At 39.8% G+C, this 13,847-nt stretch overlaps 1 protein-coding gene across 1 annotated transcript in view; it reads left to right on the top strand.

The window, feature by feature from the left end:
• Positions 1 to 5,443, top strand: part of LOC143157301 (sodium channel protein type 5 subunit alpha-like) — a 35,749-nt gene extending 30,306 nt beyond the window's left edge. The window contains exons 24-27 of the mRNA XM_076332122.1: positions 1,267 to 1,408; positions 2,037 to 2,137; positions 2,555 to 2,825; positions 4,251 to 5,443. Coding sequence (XP_076188237.1) covers positions 1,267 to 1,408; positions 2,037 to 2,137; positions 2,555 to 2,825; positions 4,251 to 5,443 — 1,707 coding nt within the window. The remainder of the gene's footprint in view (positions 1 to 1,266; positions 1,409 to 2,036; positions 2,138 to 2,554; positions 2,826 to 4,250) is intronic.
• Positions 5,444 to 13,847: the final 8,404 nt, after the last annotated feature.

Genomic DNA, 13,847 nt, shown 5'->3' with positions numbered 1-13,847 from the left:
AACATAAAACCAAACTTCATCAAGAATCAAGCCATTGTGGCTAAGCAACCATTTAAAATACATTGTCAGGCATCACTAGTACTATTTTTCCTACTGTTTATAATTGCCAGCCACGTTTGCTGTCTTATCAGAAGTATCATCCAATGTTGTAGAGAACAAAGTGGTATGTCTTTGGAGGCAAAAAAATTGAAATGAAGAGGCTATCTTAATTTGATTATGAGTTCAAAGAATCAAATAATTTTAAAAGTAACCACATATGAAATTTTTCTTTTGTGTGTTTCAATGGGGTTTTTTGCGTTTCAATTTGAAAAACTATTTTTCTTGTTCTCATTTTGTTTTTATCCATAATAGTCATAGAAGAAGTTTTTTGCTAAGAAGAGAAAAACATATCTAGGCCAAGGTTTTTAATGGCAAGAGCTTGGAATTAGAATTCTAAATAGTTTGCTTGATTTTTCAAGTACTGAGCAATTTACAGCTCCTATTCTTATTGGAAGAAGCTGAACTGATGCTTCTGAAATGCTTGTGAAAATCATGTCAAGAATGTCCAATTCAGTAATTGTTTCTATTGACTTTAGTAGGACCTCAATCAACTGCAAACGGTAGGATTTTAAGTCAGGTTTGAAAAGAAAATAACCCCACAACAATCAGCTTTTGTGAAAAAAAGAAATTTAAAATAAAAGTAAACCTCATTCACCATTAGTCAAAGACTAAGTTTTGCTCTACAAGTTTTTCAGTGCAAATATATTCAATATCAGTATGAATTAAATTATCCTGTTCTGCAATGATTTAGCCAGAAACTACATAAACATTGTAAAAGAAATCAAATTAACAAGTTGTCATAGCATAAACACTTTGTAGTACAATTTTTTTGAGCTGTATTTTCTGGTTATTTATCTCTCAGGTGTTGTGCTTGGTGTATCATTTCGTAAGTTCCATGTTTAATTTCAAAAGGGATAGTAGTCAGCATCTGAGCAATAACGTCCCTACGAGGTCCTAGAATTCTGATGCATCTAGTAGCCACAGTATGAATGTTACTTTTCCCCACCATTTCGTTCCCTTTCCAAAAGTGTCGTATACATATGATATTTTGTGTTATGCGCTATTAGAAGTTTTAAACTATACCAATTTCATCAGAATTAGCAGTAGGGCTGTAAATCTTAGTTCCTCCCGGAATCAATTTGTGAGAGGATCTGCTATATGAAGATTATTCTGAATTGGGCCCATGTTGTTATTGGTTATTTTTCATGCTGCTTCTCTTTCCTGCAGAAAAATGAGCAGCCGCAAATGGAGCACAATATATTTATGTATCTCTACTTTGTGATCTTCATCATCTTTGGATCTTTCTTTATCCTGAATCTCTTTGTTGGTGTTATTATTGACAACTTCAACCAACAAAAGAAAAAGATAAGTGTATTGGTTGTGCTCCCAGGCACCTACTGTATCTTGAGGAATGCTATCTTTAGAGAACAAGGTCCTTGCTATACATAGAATCTAAAACTTCTTTTGGCATTTATAAGAACATTAGTAACTAAGTTAGCAGAAGTAACACCTGGGGTGAGTTTCTTCCTCCTATCTTTTCCCCTGTAACCTGACCACCCAGCTCTTTCCCCACATATCGAAGGCAATGACATCTTCTCTGCAGCCCTTAAAATTTTTGTCCTTTTTGGGAACTGAGCATGACAGGAGATTCATTATTTAGAAAGTGGTCTGGTACGGATGCTCTGAGAAGTATTTTGGATATTCAACAAGAACAGCATGTGGGAAGCCAGGGGAAGGTTTGTTCCTGTCCAGGTTTTCAGTAGGTCCTTTGCTTTCATGCTTTCTGAGCTAGCTGGGTTTCACCCCAGGACTTCTGCTCTGTGAATGTGTGGTTTGTGCCACTCTGTTTTTTTGGACACAGTTACGCATTATGAAGAGGGCTAGTACCAGCAAGATGTGAGAAAGGAAGGAATGTTAGTTTCCAGCATTTTAGACTTTGTAACTACAATAGTGCTGCTTTCTCACCAAATAACGGTGACATTTCCTTATATACTTAGGTGGGGAAGATATCTTTATGACAGAAGAACAGAAAAAATATTACAATGCAATGAAAAAGTTGGGATCCAAGAAACCTCAAAAACCCATTCCAAGACCACTGGTAAGACTGTCTGAATTCTTCTAAAGGAAAATGCATTGCAAAAGTGCAATTTAATTCACTGAAAAGTGCATATGTTTATATATTGCATATAAATTATTTATACCGTCTTTACACTGATACTCAGACGGTGCTCTCAAGTCAGTTCCATACCAAAAAGTTACACTGGAAGATTTTACAGGTTAAGTATTTATTAAGTTCTCTGCATAAATATTGCCGGGTTTTACGTTCACCTTGGAACTGATTAAACTTCATAATGGGAAGGGATTTTTAATGTCATTTTTACGTTCTGCCTTTCTCAAATTTCTCTGACTTCACCATAGCTGAATGACAACATAAAAATTGGAGCTGTTAGAAACGTGTACGGATAAGTACTCCCTACTTTCATAACTGATGCCAGATGTATTTTTTTTCTTCTAGAACAGATACCAACGGTTCCTTTTTGACATTGTAACACGCCAGGCCTTTGATGTTGTAATCATGATTCTCATCTGCCTTAACATGATCACCATGATGGTGGAAACCTATGAGCAAAGTCAAACTAAGACTAACATCCTGAGCAAAATCAATATACTCTTCATTGCCATCTTTACTGCAGAATGTGTACTGAAATTGGTGGCTCTGAGGCAGTACTATTTCTCAAATGCCTGGAACATATTTGATTTAGTTGTTGTGACCATGTCACTTATTGGTAAGTAAAATTGGTTTGGCAAATTCTTTACTAAATCATTTATTATTCTCTTAAGAAAAAAATAGTTAAAATTTATCAACTGCAAACGGATGTTGAAATGGAAAACATAATACTGTAAAGTCTTGAGGAAAAAGAACTAAAAACCCCACCATGATTATATTAAAATAATATGAAATAAGATTTTTTTAAATTTCCGCTATTTTCTTTTAATAAAAGTCTTTTTTAAAAAAAGGTGGCTGTGTTATGTAAAATCTTTCATAGTGGTTCTTTAGATTGGTTTTTCCTAGTCTGAAAGACAGAATGAATAACCCATCATGCCAGTACCACATTATGTGATAATTTCCATTGTTACAGATTTAGTCCCAACTAAGAAATCTTCGATCAGATAAAAATTGCTGGGTTTTGTCATCTGTGTTTGTAACAGAATTGAAATATATAGAGAATATGAAGACTGGAATTAGATAGACTATAGAATTCAGTTTCTGGAAATAGCTGGTTGAAAATAAGGGTTCACACTGTGTAACAGGATCGAAAAGAACAACACAAATATATTAGCTTTTATTTGAAGGGATTGCAATGGAAGAATGGGGTAAAGAGCTCTTCTGCCAGTTTGAGCTTTCTGCCAATTTAACTATTCCTAGGGTCAGTACTGCCAAAATAGCAGAAGGCAATTAAGGGAAGAAAAAGATTTTGTTTCTTTTTTCATGACTTATGTTTTGGGTAAGTAAGATTCCAGTAAGAATATGGCTCTTCCTTGAGAAATGAAGTTCCTGGAGTGGAAATTCAGAAAAACGTATCCAAAACATCTAAACTTAGAAATGTCAAACCTCTTCTAGTGCTATTAGATCTGTCATTTTTTCATGCAAACTAAGGACAAAATAACATCCATGTGTAGCTATGTCCCTGAATGAACTAAAAGCCATTGTAGAGTGGCATGCACAACTTCTATGTTCATCACTGGGTTTGCTTATACATATCTTGAGGATATTATCTAAATGATGACCATGACATTGTTATTATATCTTATTTTCTTAGTTTAGCTTTGTAGTGTCAGTATTTGAAGTCACATTTAGAAGGTAAATACATAACCTGCACCTGCTGAAGTATTCATGCAACCAGTGCCAAAGAAAACCATCAGTCAACGAGTGTCGACCGATATGGGTATTTGAAGCTGTGCATAGAAAAGTGTTTGCCATCCTTAGTGCAACGGGTACTATCTTCTGGTGGCTGAAGAATGTAGTTCAAAATTGCTGATTTCTACAGCTTTTTTTTCAACTCTAACATCTATTAAAAGTTGCTCTGTTAGGGTCTTAGCACACACACACATCAGATATTTTTCAACTGTACAGATATTATAATTTCATCCTACTTACTAGTTAAGCAGAAATGTGATATTCTAACCAGTTGTTATCCTTTCCATTTTAGTCTTACTGCTTTCTGGCATTGTTAAAGCATTTGAAAGTTTCTTACCACCTACACTCTTCAAGGTCATTCGCTTGGCTCGGATTGGACGAATACTGAGACTCATCCGGGCTGCCAAAGGAATTCGAACTCTGCTTTTTGCGTTAATGATGTCCCTACCTGCTCTATTTAACATTGGCCTCTTGCTTTTTCTGGTCATGTTCATTTATGCTATTTTTGGCATGGCTAACTTTGCCTATGTGAAGATGGAAGATGGCATTGACGATATGTTCAATTTCCAAACCTTTCCTAACAGCATGCTCTGTCTCTTCCAAATCACCACGTCAGCTGGCTGGGATGGTCTTCTCAGTCCTATTTTAAACACTGGGCCACCGTACTGTGATCCAAACATAAATGGTACTATAGGTGAATGTGGTAAACCTGCCATAGGTATTATTTATTTTGTAAGTTACATCATTATATCGTTTCTCATCGTTGTAAACATGTATATAGCTGTTATTCTGGAGAACTTCAATGCTGCTACTGAGGAAAGTACAGAGCCTTTAGGGGAAGATGACTTTGACATCTTTTATGAAATCTGGGAGAAGTTTGATCCTGAGGCAACTCAGTTTATAACTTTCTCTGCACTTTCAGACTTTGCAGATGCTCTGGCTGAACCTTTACGTGTACCAAAACCAAACAAAGTTGAACTCATAGCAATGGACCTGCCTATGGTCAGTGGAGATAGGATCCACTGCTTGGATATCTTGTTTGCTTTTACCAAAAGAGTGTTAGGAGATTCTGGGGAGCTGGATACTCTTAAAGTACAAATGGAGGAGAAGTTCATGGCTGCCAATCCATCCAAAAAATCCTATGAGCCAATCTCCACTACTCTCAGACACAGACAAGAGGAAGCTTCCGCCACTGTGATCCAGCGTGCCTACAGGAGTCATCTGCGCTCCATGAAGCAGGCTTCTTACCTGTACCATCACAGAACTTGCAGTGGTGACACTCTTGGAGGTGCTGCTCCAGAAAAAGACGGACTTATTGCATCTATAAGGGATGAAAACTATGGTAGGAGTCCTGAGAAGTCTGAAACTTTGTCCTCAGCATCCTTTCCTCCATCATATGACAGTGTCACGAGAGCCAGTAGTGGCAGTCTCATGGTTGAGCATGAAGAAATTACACGTAATCAACAGTCTCCAGATATTAAATAGTTTATCAGTGACAATGTTGTTAAGAATGTTTTAAAATGTTCGCAGAGGCTGATATTGTAAATACATGTCAGCTGAGGCAGCCTCCCTGTTAAACAAAGTCTGTTGATCATGATCAGTTAACCATAGTTAGGTATGATCACTTAACTGTGGTAGCTGTTAAATCGTAGCCTTTGGCTCGATTTATGTTCAAATGTTCAGCTTTGTTCAATATTTACATACACAGAGACAAAAGCTGTGAAAGGTTTTGGTTCTGTTTGATCAAGGGCACCCCACTGCAAAACAGGTCCCACAGTACCTGAGTGCTGCAGCGTATTCACAGCAGTGGTAGATAATGTCTGCTGATGTTACCCCTGGTGCAAGAAGAAGAGAAAAGCCCAAGCAGCAACGGATCTACTGGAGAACAGGAAAAGAATTAGTGTTAAGATAAATTGCTGAAGGGAAAGGAGCTAAAATTCACCATTAGTCCATTCCTAATTGATATTCTCATTATAAATCTGTTAAGCAAAGGGCTGCTGATTTTTTTTTTAATGTTTGGAGACTGATGTACCACAAACATAGCCACTGCATGATCCGCAGATATGCCACGATGTAGTGGACTTCCAATATGATCGATTTACAGAATAAGTCATGGCATGTATGTTATTGTAGTTGTGTTACTGCAGCTTAATGAAATAATAAATACAACTCTTAGTATTACAGAAGTTGTACTGAGCTGAGTAAAACCTTGCTTTATATTTTGTCTGTGAGGATTATTTTTTTAACCTAGTTTCCTGTGGCAGTGAGGAGAAGGCAGTTGTGCTGTATGTCTATCAGTCACTCCATAACAAATTGTGTTTATTACATACTTTCCTCAAACTTCACAGAATGGTTACGTTTCATGCTCAAGAACATTCCTGCCACTGTGGTAGAGAAGAGAGACACAAATAAGCATTTCCACTGTGGGCAAATGGGCAGCATCACTTCAGATGACATCAGAAACCCAGGCTGGGGAGTGCCACATGGGCCCTATCTGAGCTGCCCTTGGTCATGGTGGTGAGCGTCATCCGTGGCCATGGAGTGAGGCCTTGACCTAAGGTAGATGTGTCCCATTGGTGGTAGGAGCCTTTCCCCCTTCTGCCTGTGCTTCTCTGATGGGAGGACCAGTTTTCTCTCTCCTGCAAAGATTAGAAGAAACCAAAGTACAAGTAATGTGGACAATTAGGAAACCTGGGTTGAAGCATTTGGGTCTGGGGTTGACATAAGACTAAAGATGTAGTCATAAACTCTACTTGTCATGAAACTATGTGTGCACATGGTCTCTCATGATCTTCACCACATTTTCCTTATAAAGGTCTTTATCTTCCTTCATGTCCTTACTAGCTTGGGCTTCTCAGAAAAACACATGCCCAAACAATACTCAGTCTTTTGTCCTTTGTACGTGTACTTTGGAGATACTTTCAGCTGCTGCATTTTGCTGTCTAATGACTGTTGTGTTATCCCTTGTCATGCACTAGACAGTCATAAATTACCCTTGACATTTTAATTTCTTATTTAAACTTCAAACAGGTTACGTGCAAGACAGCGTAAGATGCTTTTTGTTTTTCTTGGTCTCAAGGTTGTAGTTGTGTGGTCACTGTTGGGGTTGGCAGGTTCTGGCAAGGCTCAGGTGAGCTTTCCCCTCCACACTGACTTCAGCCAGAAACAAAACCAGGATTTGCGACTGAGTGGGACCTCCTGTACCCTCCGCTTGCAACCTGCAGCAAGTTACCTACTCTCTTCAACAGCCCTTCTCTACAGTGGCAGTTACGTGTCCTGTGTTGTGTCGTCTTCCTCTCCTCTTTTTCATCTCCAGATTGTGAGCTCTTTGGACAGAAATTCTCTTTTACTGTGAATGGTAAATTACATCTTAATACTGAGGCTGTTTTCAGTTAATACTGTCTGAACAATGATTGCAAATAAATAATATTTATAATAGCTTTTATTTTTAATTTCCTCTGTGGTATTCCCTTAGCCTCTCCTAGCCATCATAGCATCTTTAATTAGTTTTGACCAGTAGTACCTCAAATTTTAAGATAGGTGCCCAGTGAATCTGCTTTATACCAGAGAAGTCAACAGCTCTGTGTCACTGGAACCCGGGGCACTCTATTCCTTCACATTAAAAAATAAAACTAACAATTAAAAATAATTAATAAAATGAAATGGTTTTAGTTGGCTAAAATGATTTTTAAAACACTTACCCAGTTTGTGACCCACCACAGTTCAGGAGTTGACTACATGGCACTTGTGAGATGGTGTTTCCCAGCTCCGGCCTGTTCGATGTCTGCTTCCCATGATGTGCGGAGTCCATCAAGAAGCAGTGATGAACCGCACGCACCGTTCTCATTGATTTGGGTGTGCAGTGAACAATGCTGACATCGCATCCTTTCAGGAGATTATGTATTTAAACACATCGATACCCAACAGCAGTGCAACTCATCTTTGCCAGTTTGTGTGCCAGGAAGAGGTATTTTTGATTGTAAGAATAGATTATTGACAGTCAGCTACATGCAAGCCTCGCTCAAATCCATCTGTCTGGGAAGGCCACCCTGAAGCTGAGTCAGAGCTCCAGTAGTGTAGGAGATCAGATGCAAAAGACCATTTGGTGCCCTAAGTGAATTGTTTATTGGTGCGAGAAATGACAAGTACCCCCTAGGGTGAATTTTACCTTCTGCAGAAACCCTTCTGAGTAAAGGTGATACCGTTTTGGGGAAGGCAAGCTCCTTGCTGTGTTCTTTAATCCTTCTGGTTCTCCTCTGAGTCCTCTTAATTTTGGATCCTACTGATGTCCACACTAAAATCCTAGTTTCTTGTGGCGGCTGCGTGGCATAGAGTCTTGTTTCCAGATGGATTGCCATCCTTTTTGGTCATACTGAACAACGTTTTATGTGCTTGCCCCCTTTTAGCCACTCTTCTGAGAGCATTGCATTAACAGCCTGGTCTTTTCAACAGTTACCTCTTCCATAATCTATGTATCACTTTTATTTTACCCCAAATTATTGCATTTTTAAAGAGGTTATTAATAGAGACAATAAAAACACGAGGGCTGAGAGCTCTTCCCTTTGACAGCCCATGAGAAACACCAGCTCAATAGCATGATATTTTTATCTATTCCTTTGATAGTGATGTAGCACAACAAATATAGCAATGAAGGACATGAGAATACCAGAAGTGTACCTCTCTGTAGTGGGCTTGATTTCATTACCTAAAGCGCACACATTTTTCACAGGAAATCACGGTAACGGAAAGGCCTTGGATATTTGTACTCCAGTCAAAAGAGTTAAAGGGGGGGAAAAAGGGACTATGTGGAACTAACCAATAAAAAGCTATTTTCTTCAGCAAAAATCAGGACTTGTAGCATAAGCTAGACTGACTTTACCATTGAGACAATCATTATTAATGGGTCCATACTGGTAATTTAGTTCAGTGTTTCTCAGCTCTTGGGCAAATCAATGGAGCTGCATGGCATGAAACTCCTATTGCACTTTAAAGAAAAGAGAAGTTTTTTCCTCCCATTTGCCAGATACCTTTGCAATTCAACAACTGTGAATTAAAACTGGATCAAGTGCAGAGAAGCAATACTAGAATGAATAACAAACTATGTTATGAAAAGAGATTCAAGTTTAGTTTGTTCAGCTTAGAAATAACAGCTGAGGGGATGCATCATAACTCTCAGTAAATAAAGCAAGTGGGAAAATATGAGTGAGGGAGAAAAACGTTTAAAAGACAAACAGAATAATCAGGAAAAAAATTACCCTGGAAATTAGAAGTGGCTTCTGTCCTTCAGAGGATGGAGTCATGAAACTGCTTTGCAGCAGGAGCAGAGGAGCCAGTCTGACCAAAAGGTCAATAGGTATGCATTTCTTCAAGGGATCATGTGCCACGGCACTTTCAAGGGGATCTGTGACCCAGCAGGCCTCGTGGTTCCTGCTCAAAACTCTCTGAATTTCATAAAATTAAGACTGGGAACTGCAACAGGACAGTGAAACTTGTTGAATGCTTCCTCCTAGTGGTTTTACATCAAAATGACATATGCAAAGTGCAGAAAAAAAGTTGGAGTCTCTATCTCAACTATAGAGATTGAAACCTAATCAATTAAATAACTGCCTTTAAAAGGAGCATTAGCAGCAAGCAGAGAGCTTAGAGGGAGTGGGAGAAAGGGTTGTGCTAAAGGAAAGCTACAGTTTAAAGGTCAGAAAATTAAATGAGTGAGAATTTCCATTGTAAAAGATAATTAGACCATGAATAGGAAGCTGAAACAGTAATAACTAACTCATTGGCTATATAAGAAAGAAGAAGAAAAAAGAAAAAAAAAGTGGGATTGGCTTAAAACGGGGAAGGGATGAGGTTTTGGACAGCTTTAGGGTTAAAGATAATCTATATACATATATATATGATAAAGATCAGGTAAATAGTCTCCTTCATTTTCAGTGAAGATGGTATTCAATATGGGATTGTATTTTCCTTGACTAACAAGAAATGTTTGAATGGAAACGTGAGTACATCCACAGATGAACACAGAAGGGAATTAAAGCAATGGAGTCAGGGGCCAGAATAACCCCTTTTCAAAAATACTGTTAAGAACTGGCACATGAAACTGCAGATCTGTCAGTAAGGATTTTGTGAGAATCTGTCAAATCAGGAAAGCTGGCAGGAGGAGAAAAAATCCACAAAATCCAACCCAAATGTAATACTTGTATTTGAAAAGGAGGTAACAAGCAATTCAAGCAATCAGAGACTTGTTAATCTGAACTGAGCACGTTGCAGGGCTGTGGAACGCATTTTGAAGGGGAAATAATGAAAGACTTGAAGGAAAGTGGAAAATTGAATCAAATGGGTTTGAAATCTATTTACTAAGAAAGAAGAATGTGGTAGATCTTATCCACCGGTATTCTGATAAACAAGATGTAATAGGGCGGAGCATAAAGTCCTCTACTGGGGGCCAAATGGGGACATTTACTACCAGGTGATGGAAACAGCAGAACACTGCGAAAACCTGGATAAATTACTGAAACAGAATGGTTGTGATGCGTAATGTGATGCAATCATGAAACGGAGAAATGCAAGTGAAGATCAGCTGAGACACAGTCCGTGGAGTGCAGGATGTGCTAATGCAATGGGAAGGCACAGGTGAGGTCGCATCTGCACCCGTGCATGCGTTGGTAAATGATGCTCAAGAAAGATTCATATGAATCAAACAAGAATTAAAGAGCTTCTACGATAGACAGGGGATTAGAAAAGCTTTAGAAAGAAGCCTGGAATCCTACCTTGTTTAATCCTGCAAAATGAAAGTCGAGAGGAAAGACGTGACTGTTCCTGAGAGGGAAATAAATGTCAGTAAGGGTTAAACCAGATCATTGATCAATGCTTATTTTGAATACAGCCTGCATCAACCGCCCTTCCTCCCATTTGTATAGGAGGGGTGCAGTTTCCCTGTGGTGAGTTTTCCCTGAGGAAGCTTTCCATCATCCCATGGCTATGGGCCAGGCATCTGGCACAGAGGAAAGCTGGAAAATGCACCTAGAAAATTTGTCATCCATACCCTATTGATCTCAAAGCACAAGTTGCTCCAGAACAGCAAGATCCAATCATCCAAAATGTGTTTGCTTATCCCATCCCATCGATTGAGATGGTCCCTAACTGAGACCTCATATGTGTTGGGACAGCAACATCAGAAGGTGGAAAGAGATTTTCCTGCAACAAGTGCAAAGTAACTTTTGCAGGAGGGTATAAGGTGTACTAGAGCAGGCTAACATGCTCACAAGTCATGTGCAGGACAAGTGTTAATATAATTGCAGGCAAATAGATGCGGAAGCTTGTTGAACAGGTACTGAACTAAGGTTTGTGCAAGCTGATGTGAAAAGCAGATCCAGAGGGTCTGCTTTTGGATAGTATGAGCACAAACCAACTGAGTGACCTTAGTGCAGGTCGCTATGTTATAAATATGTCACATCTCCACTGAAAGGAACTGGAAACATAGGTTTAAAGGCTGACAAATATCTTGCAGGTGAGTGTTGGGCTGCATTTGACTAAAATAAGTTGTCCAGCTGGGGTTACAGCTCTTGACCTGAAGACATCAAGGAAAATGTCTGCCCCCTGGTAATTTGTTTCACAGTTAGTTAACCTTATACTTAAAATCACAAGCCTATCTTTTCATTTAAATTAGTTTGACTTCATCTTCACACCACTGGTTCTTGAAAAACCTTTAATGTTACATTAGGAAGTTCTTTAGTACCTGTTATTTTCATTCAATGAAGGCATTTATTCACTATCACCTCTCTATTTATTATTTCAATGTGAGTGGAATGACCTCTTAAAGCATCTCACACAGGCGTTTTCCTCATCAATCAAATAATCTTTTGGCTCTTTTCAGCATCTTCCTATACCTGACCCACCAATGCCATAGCTGCTGCCTGTCATGGTCATTATAGCCCTGATAGTTTGCAGCCAATTTTCCCTCTCCTGGGAGCTGAAGAGCAGGAACCAACTGCCAGGAGCTTTATTGGATGTGGCAGGGAAAGGGTTAACCCATTCAGCCATCAGGAGCCAGGTGCAAGGTATAAAAGATCAGGGGAAAAAAAAAAATATATGTAAGGGAGGAGATGATTGCTTAGGATAGTGGTGAATACTTGGGAGAAGGGTGTCTCAGCTCCGTCAAGGTAAGATGTGGGAGAGCTGGGGACTGTTTTGGGAGGGGAAAAGGAGTGGTTTGAGGACTAGCAGCTGGAGGAAGGCTTGGATGGATTTAATGGGACTGGATGATTTTGAGCAAGGTGTGAGTTTCTATGGGTGGGAGGATCTTAGGAGGTGATCCATCTACCCTGGTGAGCCATGGAGTACCTTGATGTCTTATTCTGGTGTCAGACTCCTTGGTGGGAGATGATCCTGTGCCATGAGAGGGGCCAAGCTGAGTCTGAGCCAGCCCAGAAAACAGCTGTCTACTAGCAGCGTGCTGCAGAGAGGCAGCTGGGCTTGCTCACTGCTTTGGTAGTGGCTGTAGCCTATGTTAATTTAACCTAAGGGGAGGAATCAAAATAATATATGTTTTCACATGTCTAAAAGGAGAAAATTCAGTCAGGGCCAGCATAAGATTAGAAACCTGGAAATGTTTGGATTGGTTCATATTTTCTCCCCTCAAATGAACATTTAGTTTTGAAAGGAAATATCTTTCCTGGCATAGGGAGAACTTGTTTAGTTAAGTTTTAGGTCATTCTGCCTGGTGATGTTCAAAGATCTTCTCACACAACTTGTACACCTCCCTGATCCCCCCAACCCCCCCAAAAATGGGGAAGATCTCAAATGGATCTGTTCCCTTGTTCTGGTTTGGCACTTCTCAATGGCTAAACCCACTGCTGGCTGTGAGAGTCCTTGGGGCAGTGAGATCCAGAGTTCATCTCTCAGTAACATGCACGATGCAGTTCACACCTCGGGCTCACGTTTTTTGGCAGGTTTTTTACCTCAATGAGGTTCAAGTCATATTTTCAAGTTTCTCCTCACATCGTGAATCACAGCTTTATTCTGAAATGAGAACCAGGAGTCTGATGTGATACTACATCACAGGGTTCAACACAAGAGCCATCCTCTGCCACGGGTATCTCGGGAATGGCAGAGGAGAGAAGTGGCCTTGTCAGATAGTTGGATTCAGGAAATGGTGCTAAAAGGTATGTAATGCGATGACAGCATTTCCAGTGATTCCCAACTGTAGGGCAACCTCATCAGCGTGTGCTTGTTCAACCCCAGTGGTGCTCCTGCCATGGTATTAAAGCACAGAGCAGTGATGTGAGGGACTGTTACCCCCTATGTATGCTGTAAGCCACTGACAGTTTTAATGTTTCACTGGATCAGGTACCATATATTGCACACTGCATCTGTTGGCATTGATTGCAGGATCAAAATGTTTAATTAAAGTGGAGGATGCCAAAACTCTCCCTTTCACACAACTGCGTTTGCCAGTCATGGGCAAGAGTGACCACTATTACGCTCTTGAAAAACATGTGGCTCACTCCTGAGCTAAAGATGCCTGCACAGGTAAAACCAAATCCCATGAAAAAGCCCTGTGCAGGACTGGATATGCCTGTGCTACAAATTGAGAAGATGACTGAAACTACAACAACGACCAAAAAGAGCTATTTTGGGCCCTGCTGCAAAATGGATCACCAAGCACTGCTGCCACCACTGACGGTGAGCAGCTGGGGTGGCTGGTGAGGGTATGAGGATGTCCCTATTTCCTTCACCCTGCTCTTCCCACCAGCTTTGACCATACTGTATCACGCACTTGGGTTTATATGCAGGCAAATCTTCTGCAAGTGCATTTGTCAGATTCTCTAGGCAGGGAGCAGGACGCTTGATGTAAACGATGTAGACCTAAATATGTAGGCTGCTCCATTGA

This window comes from Aptenodytes patagonicus, chromosome 2 (assembly GCF_965638725.1).
Source record: "Aptenodytes patagonicus chromosome 2, bAptPat1.pri.cur, whole genome shotgun sequence".
In the NCBI taxonomy this organism is placed as follows: Eukaryota; Metazoa; Chordata; class Aves; order Sphenisciformes; family Spheniscidae; genus Aptenodytes; species Aptenodytes patagonicus.
This window is presented reverse-complemented; position numbering and strand designations above follow the sequence as displayed.